This window comes from Gorilla gorilla, chromosome 23 (assembly GCF_029281585.2).
Source record: "Gorilla gorilla gorilla isolate KB3781 chromosome 23, NHGRI_mGorGor1-v2.1_pri, whole genome shotgun sequence".
NCBI classification, from domain to species: Eukaryota; Metazoa; Chordata; class Mammalia; order Primates; family Hominidae; genus Gorilla; species Gorilla gorilla.
In genome coordinates, this window is record NC_086018.1 from 28,271,724 (window position 1) to 28,289,983 (window position 18,260).

Sequence of the window (18,260 nt, forward strand, 5' to 3'; positions counted from 1 at the left end):
CTGGCAGGGCAGTGTGCTCACTCCCCCAGAGCCCCCTTCCTGGCCCCTCACCACCCCCACCCCAAGCCTGATCTGAGGACAGCAGCTGACCTGGCCTTACCGCCCCCAGAAGCTGATTCACCCCCAGGCCCCATGTGAGAAGGAAGGAGACAAACTCAGCTCTGAGGGGCTTGAATCACCAGCCGCCCCCTGCAAAGCCCCGGGGTTGGGGGGGGATGCGGGGGTGGGGGCCAGCCCCCTGCCTGTCTGTCTCTTTCCTGGACCCTGGGGCTCTCAGGAGAGAGGGCAGCATGGCAGTGGCATGGGCAGGGGTGAGATGGGAGGTCCCTTCACAGTCAGGCATTCTGTGTGGGCAGCCAGCAGCAGTTACTCACCAGGTAAGCAGCTCTCCGGGCATTGGGGAATTCCCCAAGACCAGCGACCCAGAAACAGCGCTCCGGGCACCCCCAGCTGCCCAGGCTGGCCTCCCTCCTTCCTTCCCCATCCCCTCTGGCCCTGGTACCTGGAAAATGAGCAGAGCCCTCAGGTGGGCCTAGGAAGGAAGCGGGGGGCCAGAGGGTGGGTCCCAGGCTCAGAGCTGGTGAGGAGTGGCCAGAGGAGATGGTGAAACTCAGGAATGCCTGGCACAGCCCAGCCAGTTGGGCATCCTGGCCAAAAAGGCAAGAGCACCGCACTCTTCAATGCTTGAGGAGTGAGAGTGTGATGCCACCAGCGGACCGTGCCTCCACTGTTCTCACCCCAGTGGTGTGGGTTCAAATCCCTCCTGCCCCAACAGCCAGCTATGTGGCCCGGGACAACGGGCTTCCTTTCTCATACCCTCGGTTTCCCCTCTGCAAATGAGGATGCTGTCATAACAGCCTCGTGGGGCCATCATGGGGATGTTTCTTGGGAAATGTGGATAAACGTCTAACACATGGCAGCCCTTCTAATAAGATCTGGTTGTGGCCGCAGAAGGAGCTCAAACTCCAGACCGAGTCAGGGGCTTGGGTTAGGGCTGGGTCCTGTGGTCAGCACACTGGAGTCTGAGAGTCAGGGCAGGAGGTGGCTCCTGGGTCCGCTTAGTTCATGGAGCCTGGTGTGGGTTTTGGGAGAGTGGGTAGCATCTCAGAACCTTGGGGGGGACATAAGCAGTACTTCCTCCATCTCTGGGCCCTGGAGAGCCCAGCTGTCTTCTGGGGGCTCTTGAGGTCCAGACGCTGGACCTATCTCCTGCCCTTTCTCACCCTTACCGGATCCAGTCTCTGGCAGCGACCAGCAGTATCCCCTCAGGGCCAAGGAGAAGCCAGAAGCCACCCTGGCCTTCTGCCAACTGCTCCCATCATCACCCGACATTTCCCGACCGACTGTGTCAGGAATCAACCCCCTGGAGATGAATCAGAGTGACTGCATTTTTTTTCTTCATTTCTGATAGAAATTGCAAGGGAAGCAGCAGCCCCTGATCATTGGCAGGGCCAGCCAGAGGCCTGGCCGTGGGGTTGCGTGGGGCCGGTCCCCCCCAGGGCTCTGTAGAATGAGTTGCTGTCTACCCCAGCCATCAGCATTTAGTGAGCATGGCCTTTGAGACTCTGCAAGCACTTTTACCTCCCCCAGGCTCTCCCTGAATCTCGAACTAGCCTGAGACCATTGCAGACAGATGTAGAGAGGGCAGTGTTTTCACACTGCAGGCCTCTGCCTCTTCGTGGGTCATGGATTCAATTAGAGGGTTGCCACCAACACTTTCAAAAAGGAATAGCGAAATCACCTGGCATCGCCCAGAGCCAGGGCGAGGATTGCTCCATGAAACTTTTTTTCCGGTTGTCTGTGTGTCAGTATCTGCATCCTCATCTGGTTGCAAGGTGCAATGTATTTCTTACTGTGGGTGGCAGTCAAAAACATTTGCAAGCCGCTGGTATCGATGTTGAAAGCAGGCCCAGAGGGGCTGAGGAGTGACTTGCCCAAGGTCACTCAGCAGTGTCTCACGGGGTTCCTGACTTCCCTTCCAGCTCAGGAATGGGCCAGAGGTGCCGCAGGGTAGGGCAGGGTGGGGCTGAGCAGGTGCTCAACGTGGGGAACCTGGCGGCACCCTGTGCCATGCCATGACAAAGGCCTTCCAGAGCCCAACCTCTCACTGTCCACTCCCTTCCGCAGCTTCGGACCCCTGGGCTCTCTGCCCTGCCCCGTCCCACCTGGGTGGAGCCCAGGACAGTCACAGGCCTTTCTTTCGTACTCCACCAGGGAGTCTTTCATCCTCACCACAGGGTGCGGGAAGAGGAAGTGGCCACAGCCACCTTCCCAGGGCAGCCTGAGGCCAAGAGCCACAGCCTGCAGTAGAGGGCGCACACTTGGGCTCCCTGTGGCCCTGGGACGTGGCTGAGTCTCTTTGTCTGAGTCTGAGTGGGCATTTGCCTGAGCATGTGTGTGTAGTGAGTGCCTCTGTGTCTGTGCATGCCTGTGTCTGGTCCCGTGTGTGCATGTGTGGTGTATGCATGTGTGTGCATGTGTGTGGATCTGCTTCTACTGTTTGCTTTGTGTGACAGCGAGCTAGACGGTGCACATCTCTGGCTGCTATTGTGAGTTCTCCGTGTGGTTGTGTGAGTCTGTGTGTGTGCGCACGCGTGCGCGCGTGCCCATGGGCATGAAGCCAGTGCGACTGTGTGTCTGGCCTTGTGTCTGCATGAGTTTGTGTAGGACTGTGGATCCCTGGGCACGAGGGCTCGGAGAGTGGGGAGGCCTAACCCTGGGCGTGCACGCATGCGTTTCTGAGCCTCCAGGCCTGCGTGTGCCCCGGCGTGTGTCTCCAACAATCCCTGCTCCTCACCCTCCAGCCCCCGCCCCTGGGAACCATGTGGCAGCCTCACGTCACAGGGGCCACCAGCAGCTGGCTTCCTCCCTACCCCGCCCCAGCCCCCCCTCCCCACAACGCCCTGGCCACCCTGACTCTTGGCACAGGGACAAAGCTGATGTCAGAGGCGAGCTGACAGCTTTCTTCTCCCACTGGATTTTCCAAAAGAGAGAGACCACAGCGGCCCCTATTAAATAATCGTGGGGCTGGGGGGTAAAGGAGGGACGTGTCACTCAATGATTTCCTGGACTCAGAGGCCATAAACAGAACAGGAAGCAGCCCAAGGACCTATTCAGCCTGAAACTGGCCGTGCAGAGGTGTGGGCCTGGCCTCCTCTCCTTCCCCTCCCCCAGCCAAGCTCACTGGGGCCACCCTGACCTGACCCAGCACCCAGGGGAGCCTGAGGATTGTTCTGAGGATGGTGGGTGGGAGGGTGATGGGAGCCTCCGGTCTGGCGACGGTGATGACATGGAAAGAATAAAGTGGTCCCATCCCACTGGGTGGGGAGGATGGAGGGGTGAGACCTGGCTGAGGTTGGACTATCCTCTTCCCTGGGAAGAGAAGGAAGAGTGAGCTTCCTGGGGTGAGGGGAGGGATGGGGCGGGGTGGGGGAGCCTCTGGTGGAACCTGGGATTGGAGGGGCCAGGCCTCCCTCTGTGTCTTGCAACGGGGTCGTAATACCTGTCCCCCACCAGTCCTGCACTCTTGGGTCCCCCTAGACCTCCAGGACCCTCCCAGCCCGGAGTAGTGCCCTTCCTGGGGCACAGGCCCTCAAGGCTTTCATAAGCCTCTCTCCCACCCCCTCCCCACGAAACCAAGCATTACCAAGTGCTCACCAGAACCCGCTATGGGCTCAAACCCTAACCCCCATTCTCTGAGGGAGGCATTTTAATCTTCATTTGACAGACTCGGAAACTGAGGCTCACAGAGTGGAATGATTTGTCCCAGGTCACACAGTGTGTAATGGAGCCAGGTCTCCACCCCAGCCCCCTACACCCAGCCTCCCTAAAACAGGACCCGGGAGGCCCAGGTGTGGTCTGAGCAGCCAGGCCCAGGGGGGGTCCCGGCAGAGTCACTCCCCGGGGAGCCCCTCCTTCTGCCTGGACCAGGCCGCCCAGTGGCTGATAAGCCACAGGACTGCATGACACAATCCCGCTCTGATCTTCTGCCCAGCCGAGCCTCTGCCCCCACCCCACCCCTGGACCCTGTTTCCATCTCCTCCCTTTCTGGGTGGGACCAACACCCGGGCCTGGTGTCATTCATGGTGGGCTGTCCAGAGAGCCAGCTTCTCTGTGAACCTCTCAGCTGTTGAGGTCTCCCCAAAGTCCACCCTAGCCAGAGGGCTGGCAGCAGGAGACCCCTGCAGAGGGAGGACAGTGGCCTATGCCACCCCCACCTGCCGGGTGGGGGTTGGGGACTTAGGGCCCATCTTGGACCCTGCTGGCCTCAGCATCCCCACTTGGTAAAGGAAAAGCTCGGAGAAGAGATGAGGCTGTGCTGTGGAGGGGAGGAGGCTAAGTGGGCTCTGGAATCAGCCAGACCCCAGGTCCAGGCCCACCTCGGCCACTTACGAACTGTGCAGCCTCGGGCAGGTGGCCTCATCGCTCAGGCCTCAGTTCCAACGTCTACAAAATGGGGTAACAGTGTTGTCAACCTGTGAGGTCAGCAATGTCCTCTGCAAAGGCTGGCCAGCATGGAAAACATGGCTTGGTTATTGATATTGCTATTGTTTGAGACAGGGTCTCATTCTGTTGCCCAGGCTGGAGTGCAGAAGTGCCACCATAGCTCACTGCAGCCTCAATCACCCCCGCTCAAGCAATCCTCCTGCCTCAGCCTCCCAAAGTGCTGGGATTACAGGCATGAGCCACTGCACCAGGCTCTGTTATTGATATTATCTTAGCCGTGGGGCCCAGAGAGGGGAAGTCACTTTTCCAAGGCCACACAGCAAATTAGTGGCACATTCTCAGTAGTATGTGGACTGGTGGCCTCTCTTGAACTCCCAGACAGGGAGCTAGGAACCCTGGGTTTCAGTCCTGATTTGCTTGTGAGAATTCCAGAAGGAAGCTTCTCAGAGTCTCAGTTTCCCTTTCTAGATAAGTCCATGAGTCCCAAAGTGTCTAGAAAAGGTTCTTTGGGGCCAGGCACGGTGGCTCACGCCTGTAATCCCAGCACTTTGGGAAGCCGAAGTGGGCAGATCACCTGAGGTCGGGAGTTCGAGACCAGCCTGACCAACATGGAGAAACCCCATCTCTACTAAAAATACAAAATTAGCTGGGCATGGTGGTACATGCCTGTAATCTCAGCTACTCGGGAGGCTGAGGCAGGAGAATCGATTGAACCCAGGAGGTGGAGGTTGCGGTGAGCTGAGATCACACCATTGCACTCCGTCTCAAAAAAAAAAAGAGGGGAAAAAAAAAGAAAGAAAGAAAAGAGAAAAAGAAAAGATTATCTGAAGAGTGGCTTGTGGGGAGCAGTGGTGGGGGATAGAGAGAGAGACCCAGGTCCCCAGGAAAGCTGGGCCCAGGGCTAGGGGAGAGTCCAGGTCCAGGGCTCCCAGACCAGCATATGAAAGACACCCAATCACCTAGCCCGGCTCCAAACCATGGGCTGCAGCGCCCCCCGCTGCCCAGCGGGCAGCAGGTCCCGCGGTCACGGCCCCGCTAGCCCCAGGCCAGCCTGCAGCCGGGGCCTCCCCTAGAGCTAGGCGGGATGGCATTTGGGGATTTGAGGAAGTGAGCGGGGACGCCTGAGACTCAGAACGGAGAGTGGGCAGATACAGGCCAAGGCTGGAGAAGGGGGCACCACTGAGGGGGTCCTGGAGGAGCCTATGCCATGTCCAGCACCTCCTGGGGAAGCCCTGAGGACTGGCCACAAGGGGGTGCCAGGACCACATGCCTCTGCCTGGCGGAGGCTCTGGGAGGAGGAAGAGGAGGAGGGGAGAAGAATTTCTCTCCTGGCCCTGCTGCCGCGTCCCACTCCCCTCAGACTTCCAGGACGTCCTCTCTCCCCAGCCCCCATTTACAGGTCCTCACGACAATTCTTCCAAATGGGAATTACAATCACCGTTTTACAGAGGAGACAATTAAGACCCACAGAGGTAAAATAAACCAGGGACACGCGGGGCAGAGCCCAGGTCCCCACCCTGCCCCAGCGTGCCAGGGAACCCCAGCATCCAGACCCAGGACTGGCCCACCCCGGAGACAGTTTCCCTATCCCCTCGGAAGCCTCTCCCCAGGTCTCGGGAGTTGCTGATAGCAAGATTGGGGTCGAGCCCCATCCCCTCTCATGCCAGGCTCCGTGCAAGGATTTTACCTATATTTTTCCTTTCTCGCCACAGTGATCCCATAATTAGATCCATTTTACACAGTGAGTGAGGCACAGTGCAGTCAAGTCCTGCACTGGCCCAAGGCCAAAAGCACAGGGGCCTTGAACTTGAGTGACCACACACGCTGGAGCCTCCTATACAGGAACCACCTCTCCATCAGAAGGAAACCGAGGTCTTCATGGGCTGGGCCCCCTGCACTGCTCTGGGGAAAAGAGAACTTGAGGGTCCCTTGGGAATCCAGGACTCAAAACTCCCAGATGACTGACCCCTCCAGGGTCCCAAACAGCCAGGATTCAAATCCAGACCTCCTTCCAGCCACCATGTCCAGAGCTCTCTCCCCTGCCCTTTAACCCTTTGATGCTCTTTAAACCCTCACATGTCCACATGACACTTTCGCATCCGTTCTCTCCTGCTTAGCCTCAACATCCTCAGAGAGATGTTCGGGGCGTATCTCACCACGCCCATTGCATAGAAGGGGAAACTGAGGCCTGGAGCGTGTGTGGGCCACCAGATGCCCCCCTGACCCACAAGGGAGTGAGTGATATTTGCTTTGGTGGAGGATAAATTTGGAGGCTGGCCTCTACCCCCGGCCCTGCCCCTGGGAGAAGCCTACCGTGGTCTGTGCCTGCACACGCCGCTCCGGATCTGGAAGGTTTGCCAGGTCTTCAGTGGGACACCATCGTCTTCCGGGCCAGGCCCCCTCTGCTTCCCTCTCCTGCTGGATCTTCTCTGGAGTTGGCTCCTCACCCCGCCCCCAACTTGACTTCCCGTCCAGAGCTGGGTGGCCCTGACGCTACCCCCACTTCCACCCCCCACCTCCAGCTGAAGGACTGGGGGCAGTAGGTGCAGAGGGCCCTGGGTTCCCACCCAGTCTGTGCCTGACACAGGTTGGGGCAGGGTCTTGGGAGCCAAGGGGAGAAGCAGGGCCGGGGCGTGGGGAGGGGGCGTCCTTGTGCCCGATGCCCCTGCCCAGTGCTGCGTGGCGAGGCCGCTGGGGCCTGAGTCACAGCTGACGGGGCCGCGCCCAGCCTGCCTGAGTGACCCAGGCCGGCATAAGGCGATGACTGGGCAGCCCTCCGCATGACCGCAGGGGTCGGCCTTAGGTGTTTTGACTCAGACCTGCCACAGGCCGTGTGCAGCACATCCAGCCTCCCCTTGTCCCTGTCCCCAGAAGAGTCACAGGGCTGCAGCTCCCCCCACGAGACATTGGGCCCCCTCCCAGGCCACCACTCCCTGCCCCAGCACCCACCTCCAAACCTGGGGCGCCACCTGGCCCATCTGATCCACCCTTGCCACAAGCTCCACGGCCCCGCCTGCCCAACCCCCTCCCTCAGAGACCTTCGCCCCTCCCCGAGCCCAGCCCTCAGACGTCCTGAGACGTAGGGAGCCGGGCCGGCCTTGGGAGGGCCTCCCCACTCCAAAGGAGCATGGACTGTGAACCTTCCTCTGCACTGAAAAAGGGCTTTTGTGGGCACCCCATGTCCCAGCCCCTGGTGGAGGGTGGGAGGCAGGCAGGGCAGGTGACAGGACAGGGACAAAGAGAAAAGAGCCGAGAAGAAAGAAAACCACTAAGGAGGGAAAGAGGAAATAAGAGAGAGAGCCTCAGCCACACTGGGTCAGGGACGGCCCTGCCAATAACGTCGTGTCTGTGCCATCTCCCAGGGAATCTTTGTCACAGCTGGGAGGTGGGCCAAGTTGGCCACATTGTACAGAGGGGAAACTGAGGCTCAGCCCGGGCAGAGTACCCAGCTAGGGGGCTGAGATCTAACTCATTTTGTGTAACTCTAAAGTATTTTAAACTCATCCCTGGGAAGAAAAAAAAAATCACATGAAAACCTGCAGCAAAGAGTCTAAGGCCACAGAGGCCCAAGGAAGGCCCGGGTTCGCATCCTGGCTCTGCTGTTTCTACGCTGAGTTTGTTCTGTAGATTAACAAAATGTGCCAGGACCCCTCCCCGCCTTTTCCTGTAGTTTTGCTGTCCTAGGGAACTTTTAACCCATGTGTGTGACATGCAGCATTGACTGAGAGTCCCGGACCGCCGCCCTGAAAAACTTAAAAAAGAAAAAGAGAACCCAGCTTCGAGTAGATTCAGCGGCTGGACTGCACCAGGATCTCTTTATCTTCCTTAGCCTGGTGCCAGCGGACAGCTGCTCGTGACGCCTTTGTCCCTTATGTGAGTCAGTGCCGGGAGCACACACTTCTTTGCAGGCGCTGAAGGCCCCGTCCCTCTAGGGAAAATGTGCCTAGCAGAGCATCAGCTCTCGCACACTGTGGCAACAAAGCGGTTGCTCAGAGGGCCCCATCCTGCTGCCTCTCACGGTGGATGGTCGTGGGGACCCATCACACAGCCGTCCGTGCTGTGGAGTCGGCAGGATGATTTGACAAGGCCCCGTTCTGCCTCTGTCTGATGGAAACTCCAAGTGGGCAAGCCACCCACAGCACCGGGGCAGCCCCACGAGCCCCTCTGGGTGGGGCAATCACGGAGGTGGGGGCATCTGTGCTTGGCCTCAAGGGCAGGAGGATGTAAGAAATAGGGAGGGGGGCCAGGAACAGAGGCCGATGCCTGTAATTCCAGCACTTTGGGAGACCGAGGTGGGAGGGTTGCTTGAGGCCAGGAGTTCGAGACCTGCCTGGGCAAAATAGCAAGATCCCATCTCTACAAAAACTAAAAATTTAGCCAGGCATGGTGGTGGCCTGTAGTCCCAGCTACCCAGGAGGCTTAGGTGGGAGGATTGTTTGAGCCCGGGAGGTCAAGGCTGCAGTGAGCCACAATCGTGCCACTGTCCTGCAGCCTGGGCGAGACAGTGAGACCCTGTTTCTCCAAAGGGGGAAAAAAAAAGAAGAGCTGAGGGGGAATAGGGAGCCCAGGCTGCATGCAGGGGTGGGAGCAGCTGAGTGGATAGAATGCAGAGATGACTGGCAACATGGGCCGTGCCTGAGAGCTGGGGGCCTCTGATGCTGCAGCCAGGAGTTAGGAATGGATGCTCTGTGCACTAGGATAAGAGGGAGTTCCAGAAGGTTTGCAAGCAGGAGAAGATAGGACAATAGTGATACTTTTAGGCTGTGTCCAGGGATCCAGACCCTGGCAGGCGATGGGGAGAGGAGTCGCCTGCAAGAGACGGGTATGGGAGAGACCACAGGACCGAGTGATGGAGGGGAGAGGAGGGGCTGAGGGAGATAAAGGCAATGGGCTGGGATTCTGGAACTTTATAGGGGCAAATGAGAAGCAGAAAGCAAGTGCAGGGTTTGGGGGCAGAACGGTGAGTTTGGCTTCAAGGCACCCACTAAGTCAGGAGACTATCCTGGTAGCTGGGTCTGTAGGATCTGGCCTTGGGAGGGATCAGACTGCAGGTGGTAGTTTGGGGTTACCTGCAACTGTGACTCCTCAGGAGATGTTACAGGGATGACAAGTCCTCATAGACAGTGTACTTGAGACCCCCTCCCAGAGTCAAGCTCCCCCATCTGTTTCCTGTGGGGTGGGTGTGCTCTAGTTCAAAGTCAGCCTCAGACACCTCTCCTGGGCAGTGAGAGGTGGGGGATGGCCAGGGGTCAGGCAGCCATGCTGGGCTTCCCAGCTTTTCCTCCACAGGCCAACCTCTGCCCTCCTGGAGGGCAACCCCAGGGTCAGCCCGCAGCGCCTGCTCCCCTTCCGCTCCGGGAACCAGAGTGTACCTGGCTTTTGGTGTCTGCCACCTCCCACCCACAGCTTCCCAGCAGCTGAGGTGGAGGAAACCCTCTTCCCCCAGCTGGGGCAGGGAGACACAAGTGAGGGCCCCCACTCTGCTGTTGGCGGGGCCTGGAGCCAGGGCAGGCCGGGCGTGGGGGTGGCACCTGTCTAGGATGGGCTCCCTGGTGCACGCCTCGGTGCCTCTGCTTCCCCCAGCAACACATTTGCCTCTGTCTTCTCCTTGGGGCTGGGAGGCGGGGCCCCACCTGCCCTGCTCTTCCTTGAGCGCCTACTGTGTGCCAGGCACCATGTGGATGCAGAGACAGCGTCAAGCAAAGCAGACTCGGTCTCCGTCCTCCATGCTAATAGGAGATGCAGTTGGGAATGTGAACACCACACAGAGCGCGTGCTGCCGGAAGGGACGGCACAACCAAGTTCCTGGACCCAGACTCTGGACAGGTGAGGAAGAATTGCTAAGGATGCATCCTCCAGCTGAGATCTGACAAGGAAGGAGCTAACTTGACAAACAGGATGGGGAACAGCATTCCAGGCAGAGGGAACAGCATAGGAAGAAACCCTGTGGTAGGAAGGAGCCCCAGGCATTTTGGGAGCCAAAAGATGGCCGTTATGGTAGGACCCCTGAGGGCAAGGGGGAGCCCAGTGGGGGCCGCGGGAGGCTCTTGCTAGGTACTTGGTAAATAGGCTGGAATATGTCAGAGAGCTTCCCAGGAAGACTGCTGGTTGGGAGTTAGGGGCCTGGAGTTCTAGCCTCAGTCCTGCACTACTTTGCTCTGTGACCCTAAGCAAGATGCTTCCCCTCTCTGGGCCTTTGGGTAAATCCTGATGCCCTCACTCATGATACTCTGATCCCTGAATGCTCAGAGCCTTTGCCCTAGCTCTTCCCGCCTCCCCATCTGCACGTCACTCAGACCACAGTGTGGACATCACCTCTCCAGATGCCACTCTGACCACTCGCAGCGCCTGGCTCTCCCGCTGCTGTTACATCACCCTGCTTTATTTTTGCTGAGCTCATCCTGCAATCGCAGATGCTCCTGTTGGTCCTTGTGCCTGTCTATTGTCTGTCTGCCCCTTGCCCTGGAGTTCTGTGCCTTCAGGAATTCATGAAATTGTCAGCCAAGTTACAGAGGAAGAGGGGCACCAGGAAGATGCACCCGCCTGGGAGTCCCACGGCCCTGAATTCAAACTGTGCCTATCCCCAGTTAATTTGGTCTGAGGATGTGGGCAGGCCACTCAGACTCTCTGAGCCTCAGTCTTCTCATCTGCAAAATGTATCATGTCTATTGCAGGGAGTTCTGCACTGGTTCTCCTCCACCCTGATGTCAAGTCCTCCTGTTCCCATCCCATCCCCAGCTCTATTTGCCATTTCAGGAAGTGGGGGTAGCCAGGGACCGATCCAAGTCAAGCTCACCTGCCTCTGGGAGCCCTTGCCTCAGCATGTTTTCGGCCTATACGTGCTCACCTGGGCATTCGGGGGGAGCCCAGTTTTCTGCGAGTCAGATAGAAACCCTAACCCCTTGGGCTCTTCAGGAAGCAGTTTTAAGCACAAACCAGGTCACTGGCCTTGTCTAAGGCAGGATCTGTTATTCTTTTGTTCATTCCACAGATGAGGAAACAAAGGCTCAGAGATGTGAAGGAATTTTCCCAAGGTCACCCAGAGAGACGGAACGGGGCTGAGACAGGATTTCAAGCCCAGCCAGGTCTCTTCATTCCTCTGCACACAGCCATTCCTCGTGTCTGCTGCATGCTCACTCCACATCAGGCAGGATGCTGGTGGCAGGGGTGTAACTGTGAACTCACTCTTTGATTTATTCCACAAATGCCTACAGCACCTTCCATGTTGCAGGCACCGGATGTGCCCGTGTCCCCCCAGGGTGATCCAGGAACATACACACATATGAGAGGACACGCTGGCACATACCTAAGCTTGCACATGCACAGACATGCATGCAGAGACGCACCCAGATATCCATGCCTACAAGCACTCATAAATACAGATACAGACATATGCCTCCATTAGGACACTGACATCCAGGCTTCAAAATGAGGTAAGAGAAATACACATGCAACACACATTGGTATATAACACACATCAGCATGCAACGTCCATCAGCACACAGACCTCAGCCACACACCCATGGGGGCCCAGAAGCAGCCCACACACTCAAGCCTTTCTTCCTCCCCTCTTGCTGCCACGTCTTGACACCCCTCATCCCCAATGTGTCAAGGGAGCCCCATTTGGCCATAACCAATGCCTCATCTGAGTTTGACACCCCACCCCACCACAGTCACAGCCCCCGGCGGCTGGGGCATGTGACTTCCCTTCCTAGGCAGAGCAAGGACCTCCAGCCCATCCCCAGAGCATGGACGCTTTTGGCCTTGCCACCAAGGTCCCTCCTCTCTCTAAGAGGCTGCCCTTCCACCACCCCAAATCCTTTCCAAGACAACCGAGAGACACAGAGGGTTTAGAAACCAGGCAAGTTTTAAATATAAGTTTGCACAATATTAACATTAAATATACATCATAAATAAGCCTTATAAATATAAAACTGATAAAAATTGGTAAAAATCGATAAATTAGTCATGTCCCTCCAAGGAATTGGCCTCGCAGTTTCTGAGACCCCCTCTAGGAGGGCAATGGCTCCTGCGTGAGAAAAATTCCAAGATCCACCACCAGGGGGAGCAGCCAGCAGCAAGGACCCAAGACTGGGGCTTCCCGGCGCTGGGAGGTGGGTCTGCTTTTACAGAGACCTCCGTGTACACCTCCCAGCGCCATTTGCACCACATGTCCTGATTTACAGATTTTAATATCCACCTTACGTTAGGGAATCCAAGCAACCGACAGGCAGTGGGGGCCTTGTACAGCCTCCAACTCCCTAGCTTCACAAAGAGAAAACAGGTCCACAGAGGTAAAGTGACCTGCCCCAGGCCACGTGGCGACTTTGGGGCTGGCCTGGGACCTGAGCTCCATTCCCTGGACCCCCGGATCAGGGCTCCTGGGACACCCTGCCGCTGTTACAGCTGCCTAAAGTGAGGTCACCCAGACATCCAGGTGTCTGGTTTGGGACATGATGAGGCATAGGAGGCCAGCTCAGGCTGTGACCTCCCCTTCAGAACCACGGAAAGGAGGAAGTCTGGGGGCAACGGCCCTGCAAGTCATGAGAGGGAAGGACCGGCAGGCCTCGGGGAGCAAGGCAGGGGGGCAGTCAGCCCGGCCATGAGTCAGCCTGTGTCATCAGACCCCTGAATCAATGGAAAGTCGGCCCCGCGTGGCCCGCCCGGCCACCCCACTGGGCCTGGGGAACTTGGGGCTGAGGGGGGGGAGCAACAGCCTGACTCTGTCTCCCAGCCTGGAGGAGGTAGAGGGGTCTGCCCAGCTCCCACCTCTTAAAGTGCACTTCTCAGTGGCTAGTAGCAGAGGGGAACAGGTTTGGGGACCCGGGAGCTGTCATCCTGCGATGGTTCCTCTCATCCACAGAGCACCTGCCGCATCCTTCACCGGCAAGGGGTGCTCTCGAGGCTACCGGGGCAGCTGTCCCCTGGGCATGAGTCTCTTGCCTTTCCTGGAGGGTCTGGTCCTGCGCACCCCCTTCCTCAGGGCCTGGTGGGGGCTGTGTCTCCGGCTCCGGTTCGGGCTCTCCCCCCACTTGCTGAAGACCCGCCCCACTGAGTGCATGAAGCGATGGTAGCCACGCAGGAACCTGCAGCCCTCCAGCTTGCGCTGAAAAGCATCCGAGGCAGGGGTGGGGGTGGGTGGCTGAGAGGCCCCCCGGCCAGCCTTCGTGGGCTCAGCCGTGTCTGAGTTGTCCAGCAGCTGGGCCATGCAGTAGATGTTGTTCCTGAGCCCGAGGATGTTCGGCCTCGCCATCTGCAGCTTCTCCAGGTCCTCGATGTTCAGCCCAGACCTCTCCAAATCCTGGGCCTTGGGGAGGCGCTGCTCAAAGTCGGCCAGTCTGTGCAGGACGCAGCCCAGTGTGGCGTTGAGGGTCTGCAGGAAGCCCCGCCTGCCCAGCCCCCTCAGGGTCTCCTCGCTGGGGAAGGCCCCGGGGCGCTCCCTGCAGTGCTCTCTCAGTTTAGGAACATCCAGGCCTTGGATACGTATCTGGCGGGAACAGGAGGATCACAGGGTGAATGCTGAGGATCCGGACCATACTCACAGACAAGTCAGCCTTGAAATGCTAGACCTCATGCACCCCAATCCAATCTCCCACTGGACAGATCCGGAAACTGAGGCCCGAGAGGGAAGAGGACCCCAAGATCACTGCAGGCAAGGTCGGAGTGATGTTGGGGGGCTGGTGGGATGCCCGTGGAGAATGAAGAGCTTCAAGAGGGCTGGACTCTGTCTTGCTCACTGCTACGTCCCAGTGCCTAGACCAGAGTCTGGCAGGTGTGCAGGAAACACACTGAGTAAGCAGGTGAGCACGGTGATGGTGTCCAGAGTCCCGCCCCGGGACCACAGAGCTAGGAAAGCCAGAGGGCCAGCCTTAGCTCCTCAGGGTTAAGGCCGGAATAACACAGCGACTCAGTTCCCCCACCTGGCCATATGGAGTGGGGCTAGGCCTGTCCTCCCTGCTTCTCACTCCCTTCCTAACCCCATAGTTCTCTGAGACTCAGACGCCACAAGGGCCCAGGTGCTTACATAGGGGTCCAGGAGTCTGCTGGTGTCCTGCATGAGATCTGTCTGCTTCTGGAGCTGGCCAAGGAGCACGTGGTACTCTTTCGAGCAGCTGCCTATAGCCGCCATGCTCGCCATGCTTGGAAACAGGAGTGCAAGGACCAGACCTAAGGCAGAGAAGAGGGGTGTCACCTGACTTGGTGAGGAAAGCCACGGATGGGAGCCTCGGGGAGGGGGTTCAAGAGGGCCTTGAAAGGTGCCTCCTTCATCCCAGACTTTGTGTAGTGGAGGGCGGGGGCTGAGCACTGTGTGGCACGGTGTGTGCCCAGGTGTGCCCACCAAGGCCACCATCATCTCCCCAGTAAGTCACTGCCCAGGGCCTGACACAGCAAGAAGTGGGAGGGACTGAGACAGTGGCTGCGATTTACCAAGTAGGTCTTTGAGCAAAGGCTGCAGTGCCTGGCTGGATCCCAGTCCTGCCTACAGCACGGTTCTAACCTCGAGAGCTGACTCTCTGCAAGGTGGGACTGGCTCCCTGCAAGACCACTGGGCTAAAGACCGGCCACTGCCCTAGGACCTGCCTTGTCAGCTGCTCTGGCCATCCAGGTAGATGGGCCTGAGAGGGCTTCAGGGCAGGCAGCCCGGGAGCAGCTTGTGCCCTCAGCTCTGTCTAGAACCAGGAGAGGCTGTCTTTTCAACCAGAGGTGCAGCCTGGAACAGATGTGGAAAACCCTCCAGTCCATGTCCCCACTTTCCTGACAGGTAAACCAAGTCTCAGGAGAAGGTCCTACTCAGGTCACACAAGGCCAGGGCTCTCCCCTGACCTCTCATGCCTCCCTCCTCTCTCCATAAGTGGCTCCTTCTGTCAGGCCCACCAGGGATGCTGTGAGCCTGTCAGAAGGTGTCGGGGGCGGGTACAGTTACCGCTCACCACCACCCCCAACGGGGCACCGGCAGCCACGTGGTCGGAAGGGGCCTATGGCGCAATGGCCCGGAAGGCAGTGACACCATCGTTCCCGTCCTAAGAACCATCCGGCCCTTTGGGGAAGACTGGCTGTTGGGGAGGGCCAAGGGGCCAGGCACCCAGGCTTAGTGACCCCAGGGCACCCTCGCCGCCTCCCCAGGTATCTGCTGCCGGGCTCTGGCAGGGGCCTGTGGCTGTGGCAGTGCACGTGGGACTGGGGTTTCTGTGTGGCTGTGCATCTGGGTCTGTGTGCGGCGTGAGGGAGACCTGTTCCGTTCACCATGGGGACTCTGGTCTGCATGTGGGGGTTCCTGGCCTGGTGAGATCCAGGGCTGTAGATGACGTCATATGGCTGTGTGCGCATGTGGCCATGTGGGTGTGGCTGTGCGTGCTGTGTGATTGTGTGGGCTCTGGGGCCCCCAGGCCCGGCTGACTTTCTATTCATCCTGGGCAAGCTGGAGGCCCCACAACCCCTCCACACCTCACACCACTTCCCTGCCCAGCTTCTGAGCCTCCCTCTCCTGCCCAGCCTCTTTGCCCATCCTATTCTCTCACCCCCTGGTTCCCAGAGTTGCCTCTACATCTTGACATCACCTCCCCCTGGAAGCCTTCCAGGGATGCCCCTTCTCTACCTGTGGAGATGCCAGGTTCTCAGTGGACCACTCTCTCTGCCTGACCTCCTGGCTCTCTCCCCTTCTCAGCATCCTTCTGCCTGGCGCCCAGCCTCCCCAGTTCCCGGAGGGCAGAGGGTGCCTCTGCTCCCCACCGGCACCCGTGGGCAGACCCAGCAGGCGGGTTCTGGCGGGGAGGAAGGAAGTACTTACTGAGCAGCGTCCTCTGTGTGAGCAGTACCCCCATGCTGGGTGCCCGTGCTCCGGCCCGCGCCCGCTGGGGGTGACACCTCTCGGCTGGGAGCCCTGCAGGCTGGCAGCCACTTTATGCCCGCTGGGGCGATTGGCCAACACCTCATGAGGTGGGTGGGGATGGGGAGGGGGGAGGGCAGGCCTTCTGGGAACATGACCCCAAAAACCAAAATTTCCACGGGCGGCCAATGGGCGCAGGGCGCGGTGTATGCCCGCTCCTCCTCCTGTTTTCTTCGAATTCGTTCTTCGAGGTCAGCCCTACGCCCAAGGATGATGTAAACCGCAGCCTCAGCCTTCCTGGGGTGAGTGGGGAAGAAAAGGGTCCATGCCATCTTCGGGGAACTGGGCCAGGGATGGGCAGGAGGGACTTCGAGCTAGGCCTCTGGAGGCCTCAGGCCAGTCTCGGCCCAGGAGCCATTGGCCTCGCAGGACACGGTGGTTGGGGGCTGAGGGGAGCGAGACATCTTCCTTCTTGAGTGCCCTTCCTGCCCTCTCGCCGGGGCTGTTGGGACATCTGTGAGCGGAAACCACCGGGCTCTGGGCACAGAGCCAGACGCAGGCTGGCAGCCCCGAGATTGTGGTTCAGGCCCCAGGACCAGCATCCCCCAGCCCGGCTCCCGACGGTCTCCTTTCCCCCATTGTGCACCCTCTGCCAGGCCCACTCCCCAAAGCCAGGCCTTGTCTCTGTAGGCAGGCTCCACTGGGGAGAACTGGACACTTGGAACAAGAGAAACAGGAGGCCAGGGTTCAAGCCTGCTGAGGTGCTGTGTGACCTGAGGCAAGTCACTTAACCTCTCTGGGCCTCAGAGACCCACAACTATAAAATGAGGAGGAGAAAAGCCTTTCCCAGCCCACCTCACAGGGTTGCTGCCATCATGGACATAAAAGGAAACGACCTCTGAAGGAAAAAGCAAAGATGAAGGTCTGATTCCAAGTATTAGCTGTCGAGGGGGCGGGATGGGGGAAGGAGGAGATGGGGAAGCTGTGAGCTCAGAGGGGAAGCCGGGGAGGGGGAGTTGCCGCCTTGACAGTTGGGGACCAGGTTTCACTTTCTCTGAAAGATAGCGATCTTAGGTTGGTCCTCTGCGAAAGGGCCCTGGGAACAGCGCCTCCCTAGTCAACCTGCTACTTTACTGTGGGGTAAACTGAGGCCTGGGTGAAGGCAGACAGGGAGGCCAAGAGGCTGGCCCAGGCCTATAGACCCTGCCTGGTCAGCACATCTCCCAGGCCCAGAGGAGGGTCCTTGGCCTGCACCCTAAGAAGCCTGGGTGGGAGGAGGCCCTCAGGAGTCTGGGGAGTCAGGGTGGGACTCCTGGAGGCTGCCAGGGAGGCCTGAGCTGCTCCAGCTGGAGGGAGCATGGGGTCTGGGGCGCCTGAGCAAGGAGAGCTGGGGCAGCCAGAAAGGAGGAGGTTGAATGCACCCGTCCATGCCTGCTCCCGATGCCCACTGTGGCCACCAAGGCAGCTGCCACCCATTCTCCCCATCACTCATTTATTCATTCGACAAACCTTTATTTGGCTCCATTCTGCACCAGCCACTCCCAGGTCTGAGGATCACGTAGTAGGCAAAAATAGGCGACCCCACGCCCAGGAGGCTGCTCTTCAGCCCCTACCCACTCCCCGGCACCCAGGCTGGGACTCACCACACCAGGCCTCATACCTCCCCCTCACCACCCCCAGGGGCCAGTTCTGGATTCTCATCCTGAGAATGTCGCTTCCGCTGAAGTCCTCATCTCTGTGCCCACCCCCACAATGCTGTTTCCTGGGGCCATGCCAAGAGGGGATCCTTCTCCATTTCACATCCCTGATCTCATCTTTTTTTCTTTTTTTAAATGCAGGATCTTGCTCTGTCACCCAGGCTGGAGTGCAGTGGCGCCATCGTAGGTAGCTCACTGTGGCCTCCAGCTCCTAAGCTGAAGCAAGGCTCCCCGCCTTAGTCTCCTGAGTAGCTGAGACCACAGGCATGCATCACTATGCCCAGCTAGTT

General features: G+C 58.8%; 1 protein-coding gene across 1 annotated transcript; it reads right to left on the bottom strand.

Annotated features, from left to right (window-relative positions):
- Positions 1-12,295: 12,295 nt before the first annotated feature.
- On the bottom strand, positions 12,296-16,386 carry OSM (oncostatin M). The gene is made up of 3 exons (XM_004063266.5): positions 16,235-16,386; positions 14,471-14,613; positions 12,296-13,933 (listed from the first exon to the last, which is right to left on the bottom strand). Exons 1-3 carry the CDS (start codon positions 16,266-16,268, stop codon positions 13,352-13,354), a joined length of 759 nt encoding a protein of 252 aa, XP_004063314.1. The 5' UTR covers positions 16,269-16,386; the 3' UTR covers positions 12,296-13,351.
- Between the last annotated feature and the right edge of the window lie 1,874 nt (positions 16,387-18,260).

Coding starts and splice junctions, on each gene's coding strand:
- OSM (XM_004063266.5), bottom strand. CDS start 16,268: ATGGGGGTACTGCTCACACAGAGGACGCTGCTCA. Junction 14,614..16,234: donor CACACAGAGGACGCTGCTCA/GTAAGTACTTCC, acceptor TCTCTGCCTTAG/GTCTGGTCCTTGCACTCCTG. Junction 13,934..14,470: donor GCAGACTCCTGGACCCCTAT/GTAAGCACCTGG, acceptor TGTTCCCGCCAG/ATACGTATCCAAGGCCTGGA.